General features: G+C 38.7%; 1 protein-coding gene and 1 long non-coding RNA gene across 2 annotated transcripts; one reads left to right on the forward strand and one right to left on the reverse strand.

Moving 5' to 3' along the window:
* Positions 1–13: 13 nt before the first annotated feature.
* LOC139435110 (uncharacterized) lies at positions 14–7,001 on the reverse strand. Its single transcript, XR_011644383.1, has 3 exons — positions 6,911–7,001; positions 675–780; positions 14–259 (listed from the first exon to the last, which is right to left on the reverse strand). It is a non-coding gene; the product is annotated as an uncharacterized lncRNA (long non-coding RNA).
* On the forward strand, positions 6,936–27,917 carry b3glctb (beta 3-glucosyltransferase b). The gene is made up of 15 exons (XM_034099873.2): positions 6,936–7,115; positions 9,408–9,445; positions 9,535–9,574; positions 10,173–10,282; positions 17,240–17,316; positions 17,460–17,571; positions 17,755–17,891; positions 18,542–18,605; positions 19,490–19,606; positions 20,663–20,732; positions 22,204–22,317; positions 23,667–23,766; positions 24,228–24,347; positions 26,254–26,398; positions 27,064–27,917. Exons 1-15 carry the CDS (start codon positions 7,055–7,057, stop codon positions 27,187–27,189), a joined length of 1,431 nt encoding a protein of 476 aa, XP_033955764.1. The 5' UTR covers positions 6,936–7,054; the 3' UTR covers positions 27,190–27,917.

The raw sequence follows: 27,917 nt of genomic DNA on the forward strand, positions 1-27,917 counted from the left end.
TTTGAACCAGAAGATGAAGTCTCAAAGAATGTTTTAAAGGACATAAAACAAAAAGGTGGATAATAATAAAATCTATTAAATGTATATGTATAAAGACATTTGGTCAAATGAAATGACACTGAGCCAGTGATAACAGTAACGCCAGCGTGGATGAAGCTGGTGCAGTTCTTTCTTCATGCCCCCCCTCCGTGCTGTCCCCTCAGAGGAAGTGGGAAAACGGGATAAGACTCAGGATGCCACGCTGTCTCAATGATCCACACTGTTAATATGAGAGGAAAATAAATGTTTTAGGAAATTAAAAATATGAAGTTAACAAATAAAACACAGCTCATGGACGGTAGGTTTTCCTACAAAGTTAACTCAGCCTCCATTGATTTTCATATCAAATTAGCGTGTTAATAAAACAAGCTATCATGGCTTATACTTGCATATCTAAACAGAATCATGAAAACCTGTTGGTAGAGTCAGGCACACGAGTCTGTTTGAGTGTGTGCGCCGGTGTCTGAACGCTCACTCAATGCTAGCTATGTAGCTAACTGTTAGGCTACTTAGCTTGCATTGTTATGGATCTAAAGGTAGCACAAGCTAACTTTCATAGCACAGCTTTACTTCTCACTTAACACAATAAAGAAACAGACCGTATAGCACAAACAACACAAATGATCAATACTTACATATATTTTCACTTGTAGTATTATAATAATTGAAATGCTGGTTCTTCTGGGGGTCTTCTGTCCACGCTCAGCTAGCTACCGCACCGCAGCTGCCTGTACGGTGGCCCTGAAGTGCAAGACACCACAGCATTTCAGAAAACACTACAGCATTTCAGAAAACACCACAGCTTTTCACAAAACACTACAGCATTTCAGAAAACACCACAGCATTTCAGAAAACGCCACAGCATTTCACAAAACGCCACAGCATTTCACAAAATGCTACAGCATTTCACAAAACGCCACAGCATTTCACAAAACGCTACAGCATTTCAGAAAACGCCACAGCATTTCACAAAACGCCGCAGCATTTCACAAAACACAACAGCATTTCACAAAACACAACAGCATTTCACAAAACGCCACAGCATTTCACAAAACGCCACAGCATTTCACAAAACACAACAGCATTTCACAAAACGCCACAGCATTTCACAAAACACAACAGAATTTCACAAAACGCCACAGCATTTCACAAAACGCCACAGCATTTCACAAAACGCAACAGCATTTCAGAAAACGCCACAGCATTTCACAAAACACATCAGCATTTCACAAAACGCCGCAGCATTTCACAAAACGCCGCAGCATTTCACAAAACACAACAGCATTTCACAAAACGCCACAGCATTTCAGAAAACGCCGCAGCATTTCATAAAACACAACAGCATTTCAGAAAACGCTGCAGCATTTCACAAAACACCGCACTGTACAATCGCTGGAGGACTGGGCTATCACTCAAAAACTGAGTAGCCAATGGGGACGCACCCCTGAAAGTCCCGCCCACCTGGGAGGTTTGTGTCAGAATCTCAAACAAAAAATGAGGGAGCGCAAAAGAGAAAGCTGCAGCGAGAGCAAAAGTCTGATCATTGAGAAAGAAGAAACAAGAACTGCAAACAAAAACTTATGTTAAAACAAAGAAAAAAGACTTATAGTTTACATGATTACACAAATGATTTGTTTGCAACTTATAGTTTTATTTTTGAAATGTATTTTATTTTGCTTGACTCAGTTTTTTTCTTCTTTTAAACTCACAGTTTTGCTTTATTCTGAAAAAGTGTTGCTTTATCTTTATGATACAAAACTAATCCCATACTCATACAGCATCTCTGTAAACTACGCAGAGGCGTTTCTATGGCAGCTCACATAATAAAATACACAATGGCTGTAGCCTAATTATGCTTTAGGAGCTGTGTGTGTGGTACAGTGTGTAGTTGCGTGTTGTACAGTGCGTACAGTTTCAAATGTTGCAAATGTATTATCTTTTCAATTTACACACGGCATCTATTGCACGTCTGTCCGTCCTGGGAGAGGGATCCCTCCTCTGTTGCTCTCCCTGAGGTTTCTCCCATTTTCCCTTTAAACTGTGGGTTTTCTTCGGAAGTTTTTCCTTGTACGATGTGAGGGTCTAAGGACAGAGGGTGTCGTATTGTCATACTGATATTCTGTACATACTGTGAAGACCACTGAGACAAATGTAACATTCGTGATATTGGGCTATATAAATAAACATTGATTGATTGATTGATAGATGCGGCAGACAGACGGGTCTCAGTTGGTTTGGTGTCCTCTGCTTACTTTTAATACTTGTAAATACAACTTTTGGCCCGTAATTTCAATTCCCCATTTCAGCGACCAGAGAGAGGGGGGATATATCCAGTCTCTGATTGTGTTACGTTATTATGAGAGTGCTCTCATACTTGTTTGATTCTGAAATTGTATATATTTATATAAATATATGTGTGTGTATCCGCATCTGTAGCCTGTTATTGTCTCATTATACCGCACTGTGAATGAATTAAAAGTAAATATATAAGTCGTCATGAACACATCTGTCAATCAGACAGAGGGCTGCTGTGCCTCCTGTCATCATTAATGGACGTCTCTTTAAAATGACCGCTCAGAGGAGAGGAGTTCTCATTTCTCTAACCACCTGCTGCTTCCCCTCCTCTCTCCTCGGTTCCCCTCCTCAGTCCTCCGCTCGCATCTCCTGTGGGCGGGACTAAGTATCGAGGAGGGGACATTTAAGGATTGAGAAACCTCTACTGTGTGTGTGTGTGTGTGTGTGTGTGTGTGTGTGTGTGTGTGTGTGTGTGTGTGTGTGTGTGTGTGTGTTTGTGTGTGAGGAAGTACGTGGATTGGTTAATTTGGACCAATCAGCCTGGTCATAGCTCTGGGCGTGGCTACTGGGTATTCAGACGTCACAATGCCCAGGAAGAACATGAGAAATCTCCAACGAGGCGTTTTGGGGAGGTATTTTCTATGTTAGAGTTTTACTCGCTACAGGGTGTACTTTGAGGGTTTTTGACTCTGCAGACCGTTTACATGCATAAAAAGCTTCATAACACACAAGGGGACGGGTAATAACCGGAAAAGCATGACATGTCTCTCCTTTAAGATAATTGACAGAAATGGTTTAATGCAGACTGAGAACTTATTACATTTCAAAGTCCATTGGCAGGCAAAAACTGCCAAATGATTTCATAATCTTTTTATTTACAATATATCTTTAATTTACATTAACTTGGCTCTGGAAAATTGTAATGTTTTACTACTGTTTTTATTTATTTTTTTACTACATTTTTTGGACATTTTGTGGAGCACATACACATGTGGTTAAGTAAAAACAGGTTCTACAGATTCAATATTATCCGGATGTTAATCATTGTTTAATGTCTGGATAGCACTATTGACATATGGGTAATGTCCCAGAAGTACTATTTGATGATTTAATATTGTTCTTCCCTTAAAACGTTATTTTGAAGGAGAATAGTTCTGAAAAGATTAACAGACCACTACAATTTTTTCTTAAATCTCAATCTCTACATGTATGGCAGCCAATCCATTCCAGTTTATGTTGAATTCCAACACAGAGAAATGTTGTCAGTAGTTTATAGAATAAAATAAAAAAAAGTTCATTTTACTCCAACACAAGTAAAATAAATAGTAAAACCAGAGAAACTGATAATCGTGCAGTGGTCTCTTAATTTGTTTCCAGAGCTGTATTTACTTTCATAAAACTGTTTGGCCATTTCCTACATAGCTTACATTATAAACCTACAATGTAGGCCCTAAGTAAGCGAGAAAATAAAGTAAATTACGAATTATGAATTAACAATGAATATATAAATGAATAAATAACTAAATCAAATTTTATTTTTTTAAATAACACTATTGTTCAATTATATCCACAATAATGAAGATGGATTTCCGGACTTTACGAGAAGCCACTTGAGGTGAGCAATAGGCATTCCTGTCGTGAACAAAGCGAGCTTTTGAACAGAGAAGAAAAAGTACAGTAATGAAAAACATATTGAGTGACCTGCCAGCCTTTGTGGTACGATGACATTAATATTCTACATGTGTGTGTGTTTGTGTCTTATCAGACTCTCTTCCTGTTGGCGTTTTTATTCATAAGCAATGTTTGGTCAATGCTCATGAGTTACGGTTGGAGGAGAAACTAACTATCGCCGTAGCAGTCACGCGGTTTTGTATGACCAGACCCTCTTCACCTACCGGGATACACACCGGAGGAACCAGGCATGGAGGGAGGTAGCAGAGACAGTGGGTGAAACTGGTAGGTTTTCGCCTGTTTGGGGAGTTTATATATATATTGCTCCCATAAAATCCCCGGGGGTTTTTGCTTTGTATGTCGGGGGCGGGAGATTCATGTGATTGGTTGTTGGTCGCATTGCTTGAATAAAATCCCCAAGCTCCAGACACGCCCAGCTCCAAGCTTTTTTTTAAGCTGTCGTGTGGACGCTCCGTAAAGGCCCTGACACACCAACCCGATTTTGGGAGTCAGAGGCCGTCGGAGGCTGTCGGGCATTCGCGGCGCCGTAGTCAGGTTGGTGTGTCCCGCACCGTCGACCGTGACACGCCTTATTTGGACTGCCAGACCCGATGCATGGCCGATTCAACATGTTGAATCGGCCATGCATCGGGTCTGGCAGTCGGACCAAATAATCACTCTGATTGGCTGTTCAGCTAGCGAATCAGTGCATGAGAAGCGAAGCGGAAGTGAGGGACGTAAACAAACGATTTAAGAAGGCACACACAGACTGCTATTCATTTTCATCTCACCATGGCGATCTGGAATGATGCAAACGAAGACCTGCTCATCACCTTGATTCAGGAGAGGCCAGCTCTGTATGATATTACGGAGAAAAGATACTCTTCTTCTTCTCTGTCTTCCGGTTGTTGCCTCTTTTGAATGACGAATACACACTACCGCCGCCTGCTGGTAAGGAGAGTTATTGCCACTCACGCACTGAAGTCGGTGCGGTGTGTTCCCGTGCGACACATGGCCAAAACGCAGGAGAACACGGCCAGGCAACAGCCGACTTCAGCGTCGGCTAGTCCTCTGGTGACTGCTTGGTGTGTCAGGGCCTTAAGTCTTCGAGTATTTACTTTAGCTGTCTCCCGCAAACACTCACCCGATAAGAGTCCAAAACAGATCCATAAAGCCAGTAAAGCTCTGACCTTATTTCCGTATTCTTCAAGTTTGTAGGAAACGTAAATCCCATTTGGATTTCTTTCCGTAGAGTTCGCTTTATATTCACACAAAAATGTGAACACCCACAGCTGTGGTTTCACGGAGACAGACTATTTAATTTGTGTGGGCAAGAAGTCCATGTTTAGACTCAGTGGTCAGGATATTGTTGACTCATTTGTTCTGTATGTCTCAGTCTGCATGGACAACAACAGAAATCATGCTTTCAGCCTTCTTTCTGGACATCTATTTATAATATAAATTACACTAGACAATGCTTGCTATACTGGGAACAAGGCTTCAAAATCCTTTCTCACAATCAGCTTGTGTAAAAACTCATGCATTCTAGTTTATCTCTAGTTGTTTATTGCCTGTTGATTGTGTAGCTAACCTCTGACCTCCCTGTGGAGGGCATACTGAGTCCAAAAGTGAAAAAGCTGCTCTCAGAGATAAGAGTCAGTGCAGCTTTGGCTGATCTGCAGCATTGAGGAGGAATATATACTGTTTGGTTAGTATATCTTTTTCAGCCATCCTATTGTGTTAGTAAAATCCGTCTAGCTTTTGAATACCTAGTGTAGCAAATAAGTATATTAGCAAAACTATAGGGCTAATTATATCAGTATTACCAGAAGTTAAACATAAATAAGTGGGCTACATTCTCTCAAGCACTGTTGTAAAAATGTAAGACTTGGAATTTCTTTGGTATTACAATGACTCAATCACATTTTATTTATATAGCCCACTATCACACATTTGACTCAGGGGGCTTTACAGTGTGTAAAGCATACAATACCCTCTATCCTTAGAGTTGAGTGCTAAAAGAACAACTACCAAAGAAACCCCACAATTAATCTGTACAAATGTAATAAAACCCATGGAAGAGCAACAGAGGGATCCGTCTCCCAGGAGTATAGTTTTTTTTTAAATAAAGAAATTACAACAGAGAATCCAAAAAACAACGTGATATTGATGCTTCTTTTACTTTAGCTAAATGTCTGAGTACTTTTGGTACTATACATATATTGTGATGCTTATACTTTTGTACTTTTACTTAAAGGTGGGGTAGGTAAGTTTCAGAAACCGGCTCGAGATACACTTTTTGTTATATTCCATGGAATGCTCTTAACATCCCGATAGCAATGAATATCTTAAGTGCTTTGACAAAAAATCCATACAAAAATGTCATCTGTGGAAGCCGTAATACTGTAAAAAGTACAACCAATCCGTTTAGCCAAACGGATTGGATTGCCGCCCTGTCTGTCAGCCTTCCATCTCGTGCACGCACAAATGTATCTCGTGCCCAGCAGTACTTCAATGACTCGCCAGCAACAGGCGGCCACTTTCACCAGTCTGCTGACATTATGTGCGCGTTCATGTGTGTTGGAGGAGGTGCTCTGTAAGGAAGTCTGAAGGAAGGGGCGGATTCTTTTCGGCTGCGTACTTTCAAATTTTAGTGCACTCGAGCCGGTTTCTGAAACTTAGGTAGGTAAGTTTCAGAAACCGGTTGTTTTTGTACATTTTGAATGCAGGACTTTTATTTCTAGCTGAATATTCCTACACTCTGGTAGTTCTCATTTGTTGTACTTAAGTACAAGATCTGAGTACTTCCCCCACCTCTGACTTTGACCACCACCACTGAAAGTGAGAAGGAAGCAACATTGTGGTTTACTACTATGCCAGTGTGTCATAACATAACATAACATACCCGTGACCACTAGAGGTCGCTGCAGCTCTGCTCCAACAGTCACTGCAGCCCAGCTCCGCCAGTATAGGAATGTAGCTAACCAGTGTTTCCAGTTCGCCAAGAAAACACGGTGATATAAAACAAAGAACATCAACCACAGAAGCCATGTCTCATCAGTATGTGATGGACGGATGCAAACTGGTCGCGGTGCTTCTTCTTTGGCTTGGTAAGTGGGGTCAATGCCCTGTGGAGATAGCTATGGTGTAAGCTAAACTGCTAGCACTATGCATGATAAAAATACCGGAAGTTAGTTTGATGTGTACTTCAAAGTAAAACTATGTATGTAATTTAACAGGGCGAAACGTGCATTGTTGTTTAAAAATGTTAAACTGGATGTATTTTATGTTTAATTACAGACTTAAGTTATTCTCCAGTGAGACCCTGGCATATGTTTTGCTACAAAATATTGTCTATTTTCTTTTAATTTGAAATCGAAAAGAGTCCCTGGGGAGGTTATATAGTGCATAGCTTGACGCATCACTCAATTAAATGCAGGTGCTCCCATGGGGTTTGTAAACAAGACGATTTAAAGAACAGTTGTTAATTTCAAGGTAATCAAATGTATGATAAATGTGTCTCTAGGAAGAGTATGAACTGATAGAATCACACAGAAGCTTGCTTGGGAAGAATAAAGATAATTGTTGTGAAATTGACATTGTCTATAACCCCGTGGTCCAATTGCCACATATTCTTATCAGTAAATAATGAACAGCACTTGCAGGTTATTTGCAGCCAGATATTTGTCTACGAATGAAATAGTAAGCTAAAAAGTGAGAAGACCTGCACACCCAGTGACTCCTATGGCCAGTGAGGCCTCTGTTCAGGTAAAAGAGGTTAAAATGATCAATTCCACCTGGGTTTTTCCTTATAGGTCCATTTAAAATGTCTTCCGTGAAAAGGGTCCATTACGTTGTTAGCTGTCCTAAACTAACTGGATTAACAAATCCAAAAGAAGGGTGATGGAAATGTTGGTTAAATACAGTTTAATACAGGCCAAAAGAGACAGGTAAATTGAGTGAAAACTTCTGTGACATGCCATGAGTGTGCATTACCTTCAAAAGACAACTGGAAAAGCCAAACGTGTTTTAAGATCCGTAATTTAAGAATTTTCCAGAAATGCACAAGATATTATAAAAATGTTTTCATGGTCTTTCATTTGATTGCTATTGACACTTTTCCCTTTATTAATGATAGCAGGAATAGTGCAGGTGTAATATATTACCTCAATGATGATACATTATTTCTTCTATTTCCTTAACACCGTATCATTCATGTTATTAAAGAGAGCTTTTCCCATACCAGACCATCCTTTACCATAACATGCCAACATGTCTGCAGTGAAAGGGAGCCTTGAGGTTGATTATGGGTGGTAATGTATTTAATGTGTATTTACCATAATAACAACAGTGATTGTCATAATGAAGTTTACCTCTGCAATATACTTATTTGTGTTCTTCCTTTATGCATTCACAGCAGGCACCTGCTGGTTTATTTTGCCCCGGGTGGTACACATATAGATTCATGTTTAATGAAAATGCATTAGATCAGACAGTCCCATAGAGACCTGCACCTGCATGAGTCACCTCATAGCTCACATCTTGGTTCATCATGACCTATTTCTCAGCTCAATATTACAGCATTCAGAAGCATTTTGTGGTTAGATCTGGAGAAATGTTATGTTTTTCTTTTTTTAGGGATAGGGTTACCATGTATGAAAAGTATTTTTTTTTAATGTCTGAGTCAGGAAAATAACTAAATGGGCTTTGCACACCACTAATAATAGCACAAATGCACATTGACTTCCCGTCATATCTCTGCCTCTAGCGTAGATTGACATGATTATTCACTTGTATACCGGTGACTCTCAAGTCAAGTATGACACACCCACAAAGCCTATACTGAGCTCTGCAACTATCTGTCCTGGTTTCAAAGTTTGTTTTGAGTCATGGACACAAAGTCTAATTTGTTATCTTGTTAATATAGCGAAGAGGTGTTGGTGCAGTAATAACTATTACTACTGCTGCTGCTACGTCTGCTGCTGGGACTGTCGCGCTATTACAGATGTGTCAAGACTTTAAAGTGTTGTGAATGTGGTTCCTGTCTTCATTTATAAAGACCAAGCTAGAGATATAACTATAATGACATAACATGTGCTTAATATTTAGCAACAACTAACAATTATTTACATTTTTTTTACATCAAAGTGTTTAGACTATAGTTTTTAGACTCAGTGCCAAGATCTCAGATCTCAATATCACATATTCAGTCCAAAACCCAAAGATATTTTTAAAAATGTATAAACAGGCAAACATTTCTGAATGCAATATGACATCTGCTGTAAATGTATTTTCCGATATCCCCTGCAAATCAATTTAAAGAATAACTGGCTGCTCATGTCATTACATATAATTAATGCATTTTGATGACTAAATGTTGCCTCTTCTTTCGCGCCCTAAAGGTACCTCTGCTGGGGACAAACACGCAGGTCGTGCTCATGTAAGTGTTGCCCAGATTCTGTGATAATGCTTCATCGTGTGGCTCAGCAGTGTGTGTCAGACTAAACCAGATCCCTCTGATCCCCACAGGCAGCAGAGCATCAGGAGCACACTGCACACGGCTCTGCTGGTGAGTGAGGGATTTCACCACAGATGGTCTGATGTTTTGTTCATAGATTACGTTTAGGAAAGCAAATCCATTATTCGATGCATGATAATAATTTCATCGAGAGCATGTGAATGAAAAGCTCAACCCAGACACCAACATCTTTGAGGTTGTGGATTGAATTAAAGGAAGGACTAGTTAAATACACTTATTTGCTTTCTTGCTTATAGTTCTATGACAAGTTTGATTGGACTCATGTTTGTACCCTAAATATAAAGCTATGGCCAACTGGCTTCATTTAGTACACTGAAAATAGAGACTTACTTGGAACCGTCCAACATCAACACAAACCACCTGTTTGCACCTCCAAAGGTATTTAGCTAACTATTGTTGTATTCTGTTTGTCCAATGCATGCCAAAACTGGTATGTAGAAATAATAAGTCGTAGTTTCGAGAGTGGTTATCTTTGCCGGGAACAGTGACTTTGTGAATTTATGTCATCACTTTGAGGTTTTCCTGTCAAGAAGACACACTGTCGAAGTGTATGTCACACATTTTCTTTTGTCACTTTGCCTTTCCTTTTTTGTCACCCCTCTTAACTTGTGTGTCCATGTTCTCTCAGGTTTGGAGGAGGTGGTGCTACTGATCCAGAGTCAGAGGAACACCTTCCACGCCCGTCACGCTGCTCAGAGGAAGGTGGAGATTCTGCAGCAGGCCGCTGAGCTGGGACAGGTAACATCTGGCAGGCAGTCGGTTAACACCTTTTGCTGGGTTTAGATCAGGGGTATCCAAACTTTTTTCTCCGAGGGCCACATATAGAAAAACATACGAAGGGCTGGGCCACTCACTAGAGGTATATTGCCTCATAAGTTGAGTTATAAGTTAGCAAAATAAATCAAATGTAGGTAAATTATGCTTTACACTTGAATATGCTTTAAGAAAAAACAGCCAACGTCACAGCTCTCCCGAGGGTTTAATTTATTGTGTTTGCAGCTAATTCCTTAAAATAGAAGCCTCAGATTACTCATAATAAGAGGAAATATGAAGGGTATATTTCGAGCTGGTTATGGAAATAAGTTATTAGACTTAGATTTGTTAGAAAATGTTTTCAACTTTGATGGAATTCATTTGCAAGTGAGCTTATTAACACATGAATACTACTGTGTAATATATGTTTACATATATATTTAAGAAGTACAATACAAGACAAGCAAAAGTTTCATTTGTGGGCCATATATCATTATACTTTTTGAATTAACTGAGGGCCAATTCAAAATGGCCTGCGGGCCGCATTTGTCCCCCGGGCCGTAGTTTGGACACCCCTGGTTTAGATCTTAGATCTGGTCTTATGTGTCCACACATGTGTCCTCATGTGTGACCCATCTGTCATCAAGATAGAACTCAAGATACTATGATAATAAGAGGGGTACTGTAACCTTTAAAATAGAGTTATGTTTTTAATAATCTAATACATTTTTCACAATGCACAGGTTCGTTTATGTAATTATGCCGACTAACTGGCCAAATGTTTTCAGGTTATTCATCTTTCCCATTCTAATAAACATGATATTTAAAGAGAGCCTGGAAGAAAACTACTTTAATCTTATTGGACTCAAGGATGACCTCATTAGAATTACTATGAACTCACACAATACAATGTTGGTCATTACTCTTGAATACATATGCTAATTATGAACATTTTACACCATATCTTTTATTATACAAAATTATAAAGAGATAATATTTAGTTTAAGAATTTCTTAAGAAATGTTTGGATATACCACCAGGACATTGTGTGCAGACAGTCCCAGAGGGTAAAACCTACTAATGATGGTGACTTTTCAACTGGAGCCATCATGAAGTTGACATTTAAATATGTAATTTAGGTATTGGATGGATTCCCTGGATTTTCCATCCAACCATTCATGAAGGTGAATTTTCCCTTTTTAAATTATAACTTTATGAATGATTATCAATATAAAAGTATTTATTTATTCAGTCAAGGCAACTACACAGTCTCATATGAAACATGGTTAGCAGCAGATATGTAAAGTAAACATTATTAGTAGTAAATGGGCTACAACATAAAAAATGTTATATGCTTTAATGGGGATTTTTAATATAAAGTACATTAATTAGTTATCCTATTGCTTGAGGCTCATTTATTACCAGCAGTAATGGTTAAGAACAATACATTTTGTTATTGCCGTTAAGGACTCAAGAAGGTTCAGTTTATTCTTAACAGCAGACAGGATAACAATGCTGCAGAAACAATGCTTTTACTGTGTGTCACTGATTTTTGGAGTGGGAGTTTGCATAGCTGTCTTATTACACGGCTACCGATAGGTGTCCTCCTTGCTGTAGTGTTCCCCTCCCTGAGCTCAGAGGAAAAGGGAGAGATGAGACGACAGAAATATGGACATGGGAGCCTGCTGTGAGAAGCTGTTGATTTTCCTTTGAAGCAAAAATACATTGATACTGTTTTTTGTATTTTTCCTCCAAACTCTTTTTCAATCCAGAAAATCAAAGTAATAATGGCAGAAGGTAGTCAGCAGGGGCTCCGTTGAAAGATTCTTACATAGAAAGAAACAAAAATGTCCCAGGGTTGAGAAATCTACTAATGATTTTAACCATCTCACATGTTGTTTTCTCTGAGTCCCTCTCCTGTGTTAAGTGAGGAGACCTGATGTGTCTGCAATCACATGGCAGTCTGTCAACAAAAAATATGGTGCGGCAGCTGGAGACATTTTTAAATCACATCTGCATCGGGATGGGTATCATCGATTCCGGTTCTTATCGATTCCCCGTTTCGATTCCAAAATTGTAAAAGAAAGAGGTCAAACGTTTAGATAACAAAAATATCTTTATTTTTTTAAGCTTTAACTGACATTTTTACAAATAAAAAAATATACATGCAATACAAATGTATTGCACAATAGCTGTGCTTTATTTTAACTGAGCTATGCCTGTGGCAAGCTATTAACAGGCATTACACTGTGCCTTGTCTTTTTCTTTTTTAGTGTAGTGGAGCATCACTTTAGAGCGTTTACCGCGATCCATCTTTGGTGTTATGAAATGACTGAGCTCGTGAACTGTCTACGGGAGGGCAGGGGGAGCCTCGCTGCGGGGAAACTGTGGACCTCTGTCGCCGCAACTTACATGATGCCGTTTAAAAAAAATAAAGGGCGGTGCCGGCCGTCAGCGTACCGAGCCGGCCGTTCTGTGATTCTCCAGAACACACAGATGGCTAGTCCTCCCTTACCCTGGCTGTATTCCACCGGGTCACCGCGGCGCAGACGGACCCGGTGGAACCGTTAAGCAGAACCGAAATTGTGTATTTTGTATGGGTACCCGGCATTTTCTTATCGGTTCTCATCTGGAACCGAGTTTCGGTTCTCAACCCTATCAGTGAGTGATTCAGCAGCGACAGAGTGGGAGCACTGAATACATTTGAAATCTCTGTTTGTTTTGTTTTGAAGCCACATTCTGGTTTTGGTTAAGGTTTGAGAGGTGACTGCACCAATTTCTATCTGAGAGACAGAAAGATAATGCAGTTAGTGAGAATGTCGACAAACATCAGTGTGGCTCTATGGTTATAAAATGAGTGAGCTGCCCGGTAATTAATTCCAATGTATCATTAATGGCTTGTTAAATTATTGTTAAGGGCATGAGAGCTGTGAAGAGCAATTAATCGGTATACTTAATGTAAAGAAAATGGCTCAAGAAATTATTTTAATTTGATGTAGTCTGGTTCTATGCAGTCTGAAAGGAAGTCTACAGACACTAAGAAAAAGAAAAAAACGTGCACCACCTCCGCAGTCTTGAGGTAATTGCGATATGATCATTAATTCAGTTCAATCAAAAATAGATTAGATTTTAAGTATCTTTAGAGCATCAATCATTTAGGGGTTACATCTCGATGAATTTTCTCAGATCATTATTACTTCTGTAAACATGATGAACTTATTTTATCAAAATGTATTTTAGCTAATTAAATATTGATCTTTCTAATGCAAAGGTTATTTTTGGATTAGGAAAGTCTTGACTTCAATGTCTCTTAAACATAACTTTGGAAAAGAATAACAGGTATGAAAAGGGAAGTTTTATGTATGAATTAAAGAGATTTCCACAAAATCCAAGAGAAACCATTAATGTAACTAGTGGCTTGTATATTTAAATGTAAACAAAATGGTGTTATCTGTATAATATTTGTGGTCTGCATCTTGCACTGTTGTGACGCAATACCATTAGTAAATGTCTCAAGGACCCCATTTTGTCATAATGATAAAAAAAACTTTAAACCACAGCCAGGTCTCATAATTTGACTGCAACCAGTTCTTTCTCTTTAAACGACCAATGCACGATTTGCAATGATATCTCAGAAGGAAACCCCCTAAAGGGGCCCCAGGTCATTCCTGGTGAACTTGCATGATTCTCGTAACTTTGTTAAAGTTTTTAATTAAAAGTCAATGAAGAGGCTGAAGCCTGAAAATGAAAAAAGAAAGAGGAAAAAAGAGAATTATGGATAAAGACTGTGACAAATAATACACAAATTAAATGGCCCAGTAATTACAAACAGATAATAGAAAGTTGGATCATTAAGAGAAGGATTGCACAATATGCATTTAATAAATTAACAGCCATTCTAAAGAAAACATCAGAATCAATAACATAAAATAAGACAATAAAAAACAAATAATAATATGATTGAAACATATTTTAAGTGCTAAAGTAGTTACGTTACTAAAACCCTAAAATGTGTAGCAATGTAGTTAAGTGTTTGCGGTTTTTCAGATATTAACGTCACATTTACATGCATATTAGGAGTAAAACAGACTTGAAACTTAAAAACAAAATAAGCAATAGGTCCACCCTGGGAATTATAGCCTGAGACCCCGACAGACCACCGCTGACTGCAGGTCCTGAAAGTGCTGGACAGCGTATTGATAAGTGTTCAATCATCTCAGCATGTGTGCTTCAGAGGACGTGGTGATTTGTCAAAGTGAGGAAAATGACTAAGAGCTTTATCTAGATTTTTATGTTGATCACAGATCTCGATTGTAGCAAAATGTTTCTCAAGAATCTAGGTTTTTGTCACCTTTTTTTTTTTAGTAATGTGCGTCACGGTTTCAATGTATAACCAGGTGATTAAAGGTGGCAAACACACATTAACTCAGCTTCCTGTCTGACTTGCATACAGACAGCTTATCGTCTGTGGGACATATGGCTGTTTTATTGTTTATTTCACAACACTTAAATTGTTTCGCTATAGAGTAATCTATATTTGCACAGCTGTGGTCATGATGTCACCAACATTTTAACAGCTACATCTCAATTGTAATGTTAGTGTAATTTCTAACACCTATTTATATTCACATCTTTCCTGGCATATTGTTCAAAGGAAGAGACAGACACTTATAAACGTCTCACATTTGGCCCTTTATTTGTTGGCTGTAACTGCAGGCTTTTAAATCAGCCTTTTCAGCCTCATCATCCAGCTTCATTACAGAGTCCCGTCATTTGGCAGCTGCTCTCAGCTCTCTTCGCTCACATCTCACCACACTTACAGCAGATGTTACTAACCATATTTAACACTCTCAGCATCTGAAGTGGTGTGGTTGCATGAAAACGCTCAATGTGTGAATATCTGTGGGAACTGGAAGCCCTAAAGCTACTTTACTTTTCAGTGAATATTATCTTTCCTTTGTGGGAAATTGTGCACTTAACTGTGGAAGTAAAATTACCAAAACGTTCTGTCACGCCAGAAACTAAAATAATACCATTTTTTTTATCAGACTCATGATGTAATCAAGTATGTTCTGGTATTTCATCTTAGCCTTAGCTTTACATAGACATACGAGTCCTCCATACATGTATATAATAAATAGTTTTTATTCCTAATATGGCTTTAAGAATTATTTTTTCCATAGTGTCACTAATTTCATGATTATTTATTCATTTCTCCTAGCTAAGGCTACTGAAGTCTAATTCAAAAGGTAAATAATTCCTTCCCTAATGAAGATTAATGATATGCACTTGTTGCTGAAAATGTTTTAATGAATTGTTGATATAATAATACAATTCATCAGATCATAATCCTCTTAAAGCCTGAGGTGTTTCAGTGCTGTGGAATTATATTTTCCTATAGTTTTTATTACTTTTTCCAGAAGGAACAAAAACACCTCTCTGAATAATTCAATGCGTTGCAGGGAGACAGTGAGAGTGACGCTGAGTTCTGCATTACATGTTGTATTTACATAACATAACATTATATAAAACAAACACTCTTTGGCTCTTTGAAATAAACATGGATGTGACCAAATTAGGGGCATGACCTAGATAAGTAAGGATCATACGCTAACCTTAATTTCCAACCTATACTAATCTATACTTACATTCATCCTCATAGTCCTATGAATAACGTGTGAAAGAGAGAGTGAGATGTGTGCGTTCTTCTGAATGAGTCACTTGGAGAGGAGGAAGTTGTAAGAAACGGCGTCTGAATCAACTCATTAATTTAGTCTGTTACCAAACTAGAAAAACAGTGCACACAATGGATGAGCAGATGTTGTCACTCAATATGTTCCGGATCGAATCCTCGCCTCCTGTCAGCGTGTCAAGATATGTTTCATCAGTAACAGTGGATCATTAATAATTTCATCCAAATCTTGTAGCCTTTGTGTGATTTCTCGCTCATGAGAATGTGATCTTATGTCAAACCCTCTGAAAACCAATTTGTGCTCTTCTCACTTCTGTCATGTATGCTTTAATTGTACACCTGTATTGCAAGGAGATGACCATTAGTGTACACTGCCCTCAAGTGGTAAACAATTCAAATCATTCTCCAGCAGGACATTTGTTGTTTTTGGTTATCTTGGGGTAAATGATGTCCATCAAAGGCATTAGTATTTGATGTTGGATCTTCTTGAAACACAGTGATGTAAAACAGTTTGAAATAATAAAATAAAAAAATAAAAATTTGATTGTTAAGAATATTTAAAGAGACAACAACTTTCAATTCAATTAAATTCAAAACCTTCATTTATCCAGGTAAAATCCCATTGAGATCAATGATCTCTTTTTCAAGGGAGACCTGCTGCAGTAGGTTCCACAAGAAGACATAAAAACATAAACAACAGACCAACAGAAGGACATAATACAGCAACATGTACAGGGATTACAATTTACATATTTAACCACATGTACAGGTACCAACAGCATCTGATTTTGTAGCATCCAACCGAGCTTTAAAAACATGTAGTGGTACTAGCTTGGTAATTTTCCATTCTTTTTGCAGACTGTTCCAAGTTAGTGGAGCTGCACATCTAAAAGCTTTCTTCCCTAAGACAGTCCTAGCACTTGGCACATTTAATAAAACCACAGCATGCGATCTCAGGCAATAAGTACTTTCAATTCGTCGAGAGATCAGGGAGCAGATATAAGATGGTAGTTTATCCAACATGGCTTTGTAAAAGTACCAGTGACTGAGCCTCCTCAAAACTTTATTTTGATCTTATGTGCTCAACAAACAATAACGGTTTACCCTCATGGCTCGGCTGCATACAGAGATGAAGATGTAGGACTGTTTTTGTGCTCTAAGTGACAGGTTAACCTTGACGATGTTAACTCTGTTTTCCAGCCCTTTGAGATGATGAAAATATTAATGAAATATTATTTGTTTCCATGCAGGGAGTTCCAGTCGTTCTTCTTCTCCATGAGTTATCAGACTATGAAGGGGATTGGAGTATCCTCCCTGCGCTTCCTCAGTGAGTGTTAAACACACATATGGGGATGATAAACAAATTCATCAAATCAGATTCGATAAGCGTTCATTGAGAGTTTGGCTTTAATGATTCCTGGATTATAAAATAAATGCATGAAGTGTATGGCTCTATGTGGATGTTTCCAGTCTCTTTGCCTTTTACGGCCAATCAGCATCCTGGTTTTTCTTCATTGAGGAAGGAACCAGCGTCACACTGTCTGCTCTGCTGCAGGTCCTCCACAGATACCAAGTCCAGGAGGTGAGATGCACTCTGACATGCACACTATTTTGAACAATACTTACTGGGTGTACTAAACAGCCCTTTCAGCTACATGAATGATGATGTAGTTTCCTGCACTGATGCACAAGCACTGATGAGAAAATAACTGAGCAACTTTTCTTTTCATATCACTCTTTTCCCGTGCACCCCTTTGTAACTCAGGAGTGGTTCTTGGGTAAGCCTCTCTATGACAACGAAGCCTCCATTATCCACCACTATGCGTTCTCTGAAGACCTCGGTTCCTTCAGCTATCCGGACCCCGCAGCAGGCTGGGCTCTCAGCACGCCGCTGCTCCAGAGGTGTGTGTGCGCATCAATGTGTTGCTGATATGTTTGTCTCCTTTTCTTCATTATTTCCTTTTTTGAAAGAGTTGAAATCTCAAGGTTGTTTAAATAACACACTATCAAAAGAGACTAGGAAATAAACACAACTGGAATACATTTGAATACATTCGTAATACACATGATGGTGTGTGTCTTACATCAGACTTTTGTACATTTCTTCTTTCTTTTTTTTGGTTATCCTAACCTTTTAGGCTCTTAACCTTTTTTTACATTACCATATTTTATTCAATATGCTCCTTAGATAACTTTTTATTTTATTTATTTTACTATTTTCTCCATATAGTATTGTGAAGCACCTTGAGATGACGTTGTTTTTAAAGTGTGCTATATAAATGAAATGTATTATTATTTTCACTTAATTATTTTTGGCTTAGAGGAGACGAATGCAAACTAGACAAAGATGACTTTGATTGATAGCATTACCATTCATGTTTTTTCTTCCTTCAACTTTCATTAGATAATGATGACAATAATGCTTCTTTATTGAATTCTGGCAAAAATAATGGTGCTGTATAAATCTGATATTGTGACATGCCTGGGAAAAGTTCCCACTCGTATTCGGCTGTTTCTCTTCTCTCAGTATCTTTCTCTTTAATGTGTTTCAGACTCGCTGAGCAGATACAATACAAGAGTCTGAAGTCAGATTTCACCATCGACTTGAAACACGAGGTACCTTGAATCATCTTCCAATTTCTGAATATGCGCCGAACATTTTTATTTAAATAAAAACAAAATAAAATTAAAAAAAATGTTTTATTTACATTTCATAACAAAACTATTTCCCGATTTTGGTTCAACAAAGTACATCCTATTATCTTATCTTAAAAGAACTACGCCTATATTGCATACAGCGCTCATAAACTGTGGCGCAAACCCCCCCCCCCCCCAATCAGGTAAGTTGAACTGCCGGAGCCGGGGCTGCGGGGGGGAGGAGCAAGGGGCGGGTCAAGTGTAATTTTTTTATGTGGAAGTAGATTACAGCCCTCTCTTCACTTGATTAGGACAGGTCCCTCTGCTGTAATTAATGTAAATTACAGTAGAAACCAGAGGTTTATGTTAAATTGTTCTTTTTTTGAAATAATGGTTTTCGTTTGCAATTATAGGTTTTAATTTTGTATTTGTGTTAATTTAAAATCTTGCCTAGGGCAGCAAATTGGTCATACCCTGTTATGGTAACATTGTTTTAATTGTGTTTTAAATGTGTTCTGATACGGGAGTTCATTCAAATTCAAGGTGATGTTTTTTTCTTTACTTCCCCCGTCTTCACAACTATTAAATACATTTATTCATAATGTTACTCATGCGTGATTCATAAACTTGGAGCTGTGTGCCCTCTTTTGAAAATGTCAATTGACTTGTGGGTAATGATTGTACAGAATAAATAAGTCACTATCTAAATTAGTGTATATGAGTTACCCATTGAGAGCTGCCAGAAAACTAAAGATAGTCATTTACAATTCGAGGAGCTGCTTTACCCGTCAATGCAAATCACTGTTTCAAATATTACGCATAAGCCCAACATTTGTCTTTTATTTTGTTTCTTTTATTTTTAGATTGCTTTGTATATTTGGGAAGAAGGAAATGGTCCAAAGCTGACGGCAGTTCCAGAGTTTTGTACAGAGACGAGTGACAACTGTGCCACCACATTTACATCCTACCTTCCTAACTGTGTATGTACTTTTATTACGTTTACAATATGGTGTTCATAAACCCTTGCACTAAGTTCTTGAAAAGTGTGCCTGTATTAGCATGTGTTTTTTCTGAGTGTTATATTATGAGGACTTCAAGGTGTTCTTTCAGGGTTGCTTCTTTTAATCCACCATCTTGAATCACATTTATAACTCAGCTGTCTGGCTGAATTTAATTTCAGTACATTACACACGTCGCTGTTGCCAAAGTCTATTATGCAGGCCGACAAATAATCAGGTCCTGCAGGATGAGTGAGCCCGGGCTGAAGGCCGTAACAGAAATCAAGAAGACAAAAGATTAAGAAAAAGGTGTTAAACAAAACAACCCACACAAGACACAAGAATTACATTTTTACTTTTTGTAATCTGCTTTAAAGAACATTTCACATGTACTTCGATTTCAAAGAAAAATGACTTAAAAGAATAACTTATAAGTAATTGTAGATTTGGTTTTCATGCACATAATCATTCTCATAATGTATATTTCCACATATTTTCCATTTTTTTCCCCTTCCTTTTCACGCTACGGTCCTCTTATATGATAATGACACGCTATTTATGAATAAAACACTTTGCTGTATACATGACTTTTGTATTAAGCAATGTGTGAAAGGAGCATACATTTGAAGACTATCTGTCACAAGGAATACATTAATAATTTAGCGATAGATCTGATGATGATCATCTCACAGGAATTAGTGTCAAGCATCATCAGGAAGTGTCTGAAGTTTGTAATGAATATTCTGCAAGTATCGCAGATCAAAAAAAAGAATTAAAATCCCAATTATTGCTGGTCTTTTGCTGGAATACGAATAGAGTACTGACAGGTGTAGTCAATGATAATACCTGACAGCGCTGTTAGGACCTAATGTGCCTGATATTACCATCTGGACCTTATTTTAAGTCCATAACATTCAATGTATGTTCCACCTCACACTGTGCTTGTGGGTTCACCTTTGCACCTCTTGGCATTTTATAACTAAAACACATTCTTTTAAATAAAAAGTAACATTGTTTTTTCTTTCTTTCTTTTACTAGGGAGATCCGGTGTCAAAGAGAGATGTTTTTGTTGCTGTGAAAACCTGCCAGAAGTTCCACTCAGAGCGAGGTGTGTGCCTATTCCCGAAATGTTTTGAAGGGCAAGAACTGTTTACACATTGTTAATAATAATAATATTGCACATGCTATATAGCAGCGAGTGTTTTGTAATGATGGTAATGATATTTATATTGACAGATAGAAAGTTCTCAGTTCGCTTAGCTGAAGGGTAAAGAGCTATATTGTTTGATGGCCACTGGGGGGAAAGACCTCCTGTGGCGCTCCGTGGTGGTCTTCGGTGATCTCAGTCTGTGGCTGAAAGTGCTCCGGTAGGAAACCAGTGTGGCATGCAGAAGTTTCCTCAGCATTCTCCTCTCCGACACCACTGCCAACGACTCCTGGTCCACTCCAAGGACAGAGCCTGCTCTCCTGATGAGCTTGATGAGTCTGTTGGCATCAGCTGTCTTCACCCTGCTGCCCCAGCACACTACAGCAAAGAAGATGACACTGGAGACCACCGAGTAATAAAACAACTGCGACATAGTGCTGCAGACGTTAAAGGACTCTGAGGAAATACAGGCGACTCTGGCCTTTCTTATAAAGGGCGTCAGTGTTTTTATTCCAGTCCAGTTTATTGTCTATGTGGACACCCAGAAATGTGTGACTGTCCACATCCATGCCCACGATGGTAATTAGGCTTGGGGCAGTACTCTGCTTCCTAAAGTCCACCACTAGCTCCTTCATTTTAGTAACGTTGAGCTGCAGGTGTTTCCGACTGCACCACTCCACAAAACTGTCCACCACACTCCTGTACTCAGCTTCCTGATCACACTAGCAAGCCGATCTGTCCCCCTGAGGTCACGACATCGCGAAAATGAACTCTTTTAGTTAACGTTTATCACAGAGTAAATCGAAATTAAATGGAAATCACAGGACATTAAGCTGTGCAAGTTTTACTTCACAGTTTTAATTTGTCACCGCTTTTTTCTTTACTGCCACCCTCTAAACAGAGTGCCGGTCATTTAAAACATCCAGTTTAAATTCACAACCTCGTTTAGTCTGTCTGCTTAAATTGCAACAGTTTGTGTAATTATCCAAAACATTGGGTTCTTTTTTTTAGGGTCAAAATTAGCCAGCAGTTAGGGGCTGAATATTTTAAAGCAACAGACAAACTGAAAAGGAGAAAGATCAGAGCGATTAACTCCCCAACCCGCTATTTAATATTCAGGTCTTATTAGCATTGCAGGGGAAAGCAGTAGTGTGCACTCCAAACAATTAGTTAGTGGAATCCTTTGAGAATAAATCAGCATAAAACTAATTTTGTGATTACTATAATCCAAATCCACATGAAGGGAATGACAATGTTAGTTCAAAGACACTCTATTAATTCTCTCCCCCAGTCTCACTCCCTTCTGTCGTTATTTGATAGTTTTCATAATTAACTCTGTATGTGTCTGTGTGATTCAGATTCAATGTTTAAGGCTCTACTTTCTCTCTTCCACCTGGCCTCTTTTTTTCCCCTCTTCCATTTCTCCTCACAGTACCAGTGGTGAAGGCAACCTGGGAGAAAGACGCTGAGTTTTTGGAGTATTACAGCGACGTCACTGACGCCTCCATACCCACGATCAGCCTGGGAGTGCCCAACACTGAGAGAGGTAAGCGGATCTAGGAAGTGTAAACGCACCACACCAACAACAAGGGACTAGCTTAATTTGTTGCATTTGAACACACCGCAAAGATTACAGCCAGAAGCCAACAATCAGTTACGTTCTGTGACTGAGGAGATAATGTCACAGCAGCTGTGTTAGTGAGGGATCCCAGATAACAGCCTGTAGATATACACGTCGTTCTTTTGATACAAACATTTAATCAAAGCAGCGTTTGCCGAACCATTTTCACACTCACTCAACACTAACTCCTGGAGGTCATTGTGTAGTGAAAATATCATACATTAGACCTCTGTGTCCCCTTTTGACTTGAGTCATTTGTTTGTTTCCCTCACGTCTGTTTCTCTTTGCTTATATTGAACGATCTTGGACTGTGGGTGTGTCATGGCTTTTAGAGAGATTAAATCACAGAGGTGTCCTGACAGCAGTCGGAGGATCCCTCAGAAGGAGCTCGGGGGGAAGCTGCAGAGTTAGGGGATGTTTGTGACGGCTGTAACGACTACACCCCTGACCTAACTAGGTAGCTTTCAAATGTGTGGATGGAGGGGGATCAATAGATGATGCTGGGCCATAAGGGGATACAATCTAATGACTTTTCCTCTGTTGCCAGCAGCAGGTCAAAGGTTCCACTTTCTTTAGTGAAATGTCATTTACTTGATGGATTGGCACAGAATATTCTAAAGACATCGATTGGTTCCCAGATGAGGTCTCCTAATAACTATACATCTAACTTTTCTTTTTTTGTGTGACTTTTCATCGCTTCAAAATAGAAGTTAACCATTTTCAGTTGGATATTTTTACGGGATGATCATGTCGTTATGATCCTTTGACTTTTTTATCTAGCACCATCTTGAGGTCAATCGTGTCAGTTGTCTAATACTTTGATTTATGCCAATAAACCTGCAGGCATATTGAAATTTCTATTATTTAACCTAGTCTTTTTTGAATGTTACTTACTGTATATGATCTGGGACATCTCAAGTTTTCTTCATACATTATCTTCATTAAAAAAATGGGGTATTTTGTTTGCCTAGCTATTTTGTCTTGGTGTAAAAATATTATATGTTTTGTGTTTTGTAAAAGTTAATATCATCAGTACCAGTGTGAATTGTCTATTTGCCAGATTTTCACAAAAATGATTTGGCCTTTTGAAGTAGATAACTTATTTTTCAATATCCCTGATTATTATTATGAATCAGAACCATTTTAAAATGATCAACAGAAAAATTATCCTTTTTGTAAAAGGATAAAATACTTTAATCGGGTCTGATGAGGTCTCATGAACCACAAACATGAATTGGAGATCCCTGCTTTATCTGTATGTCATCTCCCTGCAGGGCATTGTGGGAAGACATTTGCCATCTTGAAGCGGTTCTTAAGCAAAGACGTACCAAAGGCTGATTGGCTTCTCATTGTTGATGACGACACACTGATCAGGTAACTGGGAGAAGATATTTCGTTGTATTCTACAACTGTCAACGAAAGGAAGAAAACATAACCTTAGATATCACATGACAGTGATTTATTTTAAGATCACGCACGCACACACATACACAGGTCACTTGCTGGCTGACATAGTAATTATTTGTGATTTCAGGAACCAGTTAGATTTATAAATGTGTAACTTACTAACATTTCCAACAAAACTGGAGGAGGGAGCGAGATGGTCACAGTCTTGAGAAAAGCTTTGAACCAAAGTAGTTTTGTTGCATTAAAGACACAACTTTAGAAACGGTTTGAATCCCCTAAAAATCCTCTGTAGTCTCTTAGCATAGACATTTGATGTAGCCAAGACATTGTGTTGTGTTTCTCCATACAGTCTAGAGTCTATGATGTGTGCTTGTGTTTGGGAAATATGCACGCATGCTCCTCACTTCCTGTCTGTTTGCTGTCTGTAGTTTACCCAGGTTGCGGCAACTGCTGCGTTGCTACGACCCGAAGGAAGTAGTGATTCTGGGGGAGAGGTACGGCTACAGCTTGCTTCAGAGCGGATACAGCTACATCACAGGAGGAGGAGGGTGAGGCTGCAGGGAGTGTGGGTGCTGTTGATGCTAAGTTGTAAGGACAGAAGGTGAATCGAATTTTAACCATGGCTGTTTATTTGCAAATGTCGAGCTGTATAAGTACGGGAGCTGCACGTTGTCAACACTTCTTTCTGTGAGTGTTTGTGTTCAGCTCAGCTTCTGACTGAACTCAGAACTGTCCTCTTTCGGTTTTCTTTTTCATTTATTTTATCTGCACATACAATTATGCTTAAAGAAGAATGCTTTGCAGGGAACAGCCACAGTTTAGCTAGTGGTGTGAAAGCTGCACAAATACAAAAGTGTTATTAAAGATGGGGTAGGTAATTTTGGAGAAACCAGCTCGAGTGCGCTAAAATGATTGGTCGTACTTTTTACAGTATTACGGCTTCCACAGATGAAATTTTGTTATGGATTTTTTGTCAAAGAAAAGCACTTAAGATATTCATTGCTATCGGGATGTTAAGAGCATTCCATGGAATATAACAAAAAGTGTATCTCGAGCCGGTTTCTCAAACTTACCTACCCCACCTTTAAGTCAAAATTGGAGAATAAACGTTAACACTATATGCCTGTTGCATTGAGCAGCACAGTATGTGTATGACTGTTGCATTGAGCAGCACAGTATGTGTATGCCTGTCCCAAAACGTTATTGCGACTGCATTCTGGTAAATATCAGTATTTCTTTAGTACACCATAGCATTAAATCAGTACATTTAAAATTCATATTAAATACAAGACAAATCTGGTAGGGTTGAAATCTTGTCATACATTTTGACTACAATTTGCTATATTTTAATGTACTTTGTATATGTATTATATTATTGAATGATCAAATGACTAATCGTATGTTGATATTAAGTTAGCAAGGGCTGTCGCTACAACTTGAAACTAAAGTATTTTTCAAAACTAAGTAGCTGGTGTTTGACTCTTTGAGGGATGGGCAGGCTCTCTCACTAAAGACTATTACCAACTTAAAGATTGGAAAAGTGCACTACTGGAACAACAACCTCCTCTCTAAATTGTGCTGCATGGAATTGGGATCTTCCTGATCATCAAAAAGTTCACCAAAAAAGTTTCATCCCTGAGCTGAACAAAAATGTTTGGAGTGTCCAGAGCGGGGAAGCTGCGGTTCTAGAGCTACCGGGGAAAATGTTTTCATCTTTTTGATATTTATGTGGTATGGCAACCAAACCAACCCCTTTTAAACTCACTCCATCTATGACACGCATGAGACCGGCGTTGATTTCAAAGGTCTTAAAATAGTATAGGACTCCAGGCTTCCTGACAAACATCCTTAAGAATACTGCCCTCAGGAAAAAGACAACCAGAAAGTAGACATCCCCTTTTCTCCACAGCACTTACAGCACAACCACTAAATTACTAAAGGGTTCCCCAATTCTGCTCCAGCACTTTATAAAAGGTTTAAAGGACTGTCACTTTGTGTGTTTTATGGGACAAGGTGTTGTTGTGTGTGTTAGACCTTTTTATTTCCTATTATATGTCTTGTCCTGAGCCCACTGAGACAAATTCACTTACAACTAAGTTGAAATTCAATAAAGTAGAAACATCTGACTCTGCTCAAGCTGCTGAATGCTCCACTATGTTCACCAGCTAACATTTCTTTTGGCTACACATCCCGTCCAAAGAAAAAACAGTGATGGAAGCGTTGATAGTCCTGACAGGCTGAATACTGTGTGTGAAGAAAAGGATATTTTCATCCCAAAGTTCAAGGAAAACTGCCTCTTTGAAATATAAAAAATAAAATACTTAGTTTTACATGATAACATAACAAACAATAATACGTTCTTCAGGCTCAGACAGCCACATAAACCTTGTATCATGTTTTATTGTGCTTTTAATTCCCTCTATTATTTAAATATCTGTTTTTTTCTGTGAGCAGCATGGTGCTCAGTCGGTCTGCGGTGTCCCGGCTCGTTTCCAGTGGTTGTGGTTGCTATAGTGACGATGCTCCTGATGACATGGTGCTGGGCCGGTGCTTCACTTCCCTCGGTGTTCCCATCACACACAGCCCCCTGTTCCACCAGGTAGGAAACAATACACACATGCCATTTGTTTGCTATGTAATGTAACTTAACAAAGACATTGGGGTCAGTGCACAGCAGAACGTGCAGAACATGCAGAAATGTGAAATGTTCTTCAGGGAAGCATATCATTCAGCAAATGTAAAGAATAACGTTTACACAACTTCCTAACTTTAGTTACTTTTCCAAGAACAGTTGACTGTGCTAATATCTAAATGATAACTATGAAATTACACTTTCTTTCATTGAAATTCCTATTGAACATGTTAGGAAATGACCTACCCGTAAAGAAAGTGTTACTGATGTTGAAATGTTGGTGAATTGCTTTTCTCAATGTTTAGCTCTTATTTATTCCCTTTTTTGTGCTTTCATCTGATAGCAATAGTGAAGAGAGGATTTGTGCTCATCTGGTATGTTCTCTAACCATGAGTCCATGGGTTTGTGCGGAAAAAGTACCTTTTTAAAGTACTTGTATTTTCAAATTGATTTGCCTAAAAGAAACTCCATCCTTGCATAAGGTCAATTTGTGATGCAATTTAGGATTACTTTGTCTATAAAGGCACTATTGTGGTCAGGCAATGGTTTCAAGTATCAGAGGATCCACACATCAATATATTAAATGAAATATGAATCGTATCAAACACCAATGCTTGTTCTTGATATTTTAGGCCCAACCGTATGACTACTCTGAGGCGACGCAGCAGGCCATCTCCTTCCACAAACACTGGAACATAGATCCTGTGGTCGTCTACAAACACTGGCTGCAGGACACACAGCCACGAGATGAACTGTAGAAACACCGTCAGAATGAACTGAGGCCAACAGCGGCATTATTTGCACCTCAGCCACTATCTGCCCATGTCAAAGGCAGATTTAGAAAAGATATTGCACCTGATTGCATTTATCCGTTAGGCAAAGTATTAGTGTTGCTTGTGCAGCAAGAACAAAGTATGCAAAAACATTAGAGAACAATTTAAATGCTGCACTTCATAACGCAAAGAGAAGAAACATTCCTAAAAACAACCAAGACAGTCTTTTTGTTTTTGCAGTGAGGTTAATTTGCATAAATTGGGACACATTTTGTGCCAAAGATATGCATATTACCTCATTTAATTATATGCTAATAGCACAGAAACGAGGAGATTCTGGTTGCCCTCACTGCAGTTGAGTTGTGTATTTTCCTTTGCCGATACTTTGAGAATAACTGTTTCTTTATTTCTTATTCTTATTTGTGCAGGTGTTGCGCACAATCCTTCGTGAAATTGCATATGTAAACCGAACATTGAATCAAATTTGCACAACAGCAAAGAGCTAAAAATGTGCAAATACGCGGCAACCGATAATACTAACTTCCAATTCCCTGAGTAATTGGACTTGTTGACATCAGTACAGTGTGTAAGCCTCTTCTTGTGCCTGTCAGCCATTAGAGGGGCTGCATCTTAACAATGGTCACCACTTGGTGTGTGTGTGTGTGTGTGTGTGTGTGTGTGTGTGTGTGTGTGTGTGTGTGTGTGTGTGTGTG

This window comes from Pseudochaenichthys georgianus, chromosome 14 (assembly GCF_902827115.2).
Source record: "Pseudochaenichthys georgianus chromosome 14, fPseGeo1.2, whole genome shotgun sequence".
NCBI classification, from domain to species: Eukaryota; Metazoa; Chordata; class Actinopteri; order Perciformes; family Channichthyidae; genus Pseudochaenichthys; species Pseudochaenichthys georgianus.

Excerpts from the sequence above, each read along its gene's own strand:
- b3glctb (XM_034099873.2), top strand. The coding sequence starts at position 7,055 with ATGTCTCATCAGTATGTGATGGACGGATGCAAACTGGTCGCGGTGCTT. Across the intron at positions 17,572-17,754 it reads ACAGATACCAAGTCCAGGAG|GAGTGGTTCTTGGGTAAGCC; the intron begins GTGAGATGCACT and ends TTTGTAACTCAG. Across the intron at positions 23,767-24,227 it reads GATGACGACACACTGATCAG|TTTACCCAGGTTGCGGCAAC; the intron begins GTAACTGGGAGA and ends TGCTGTCTGTAG.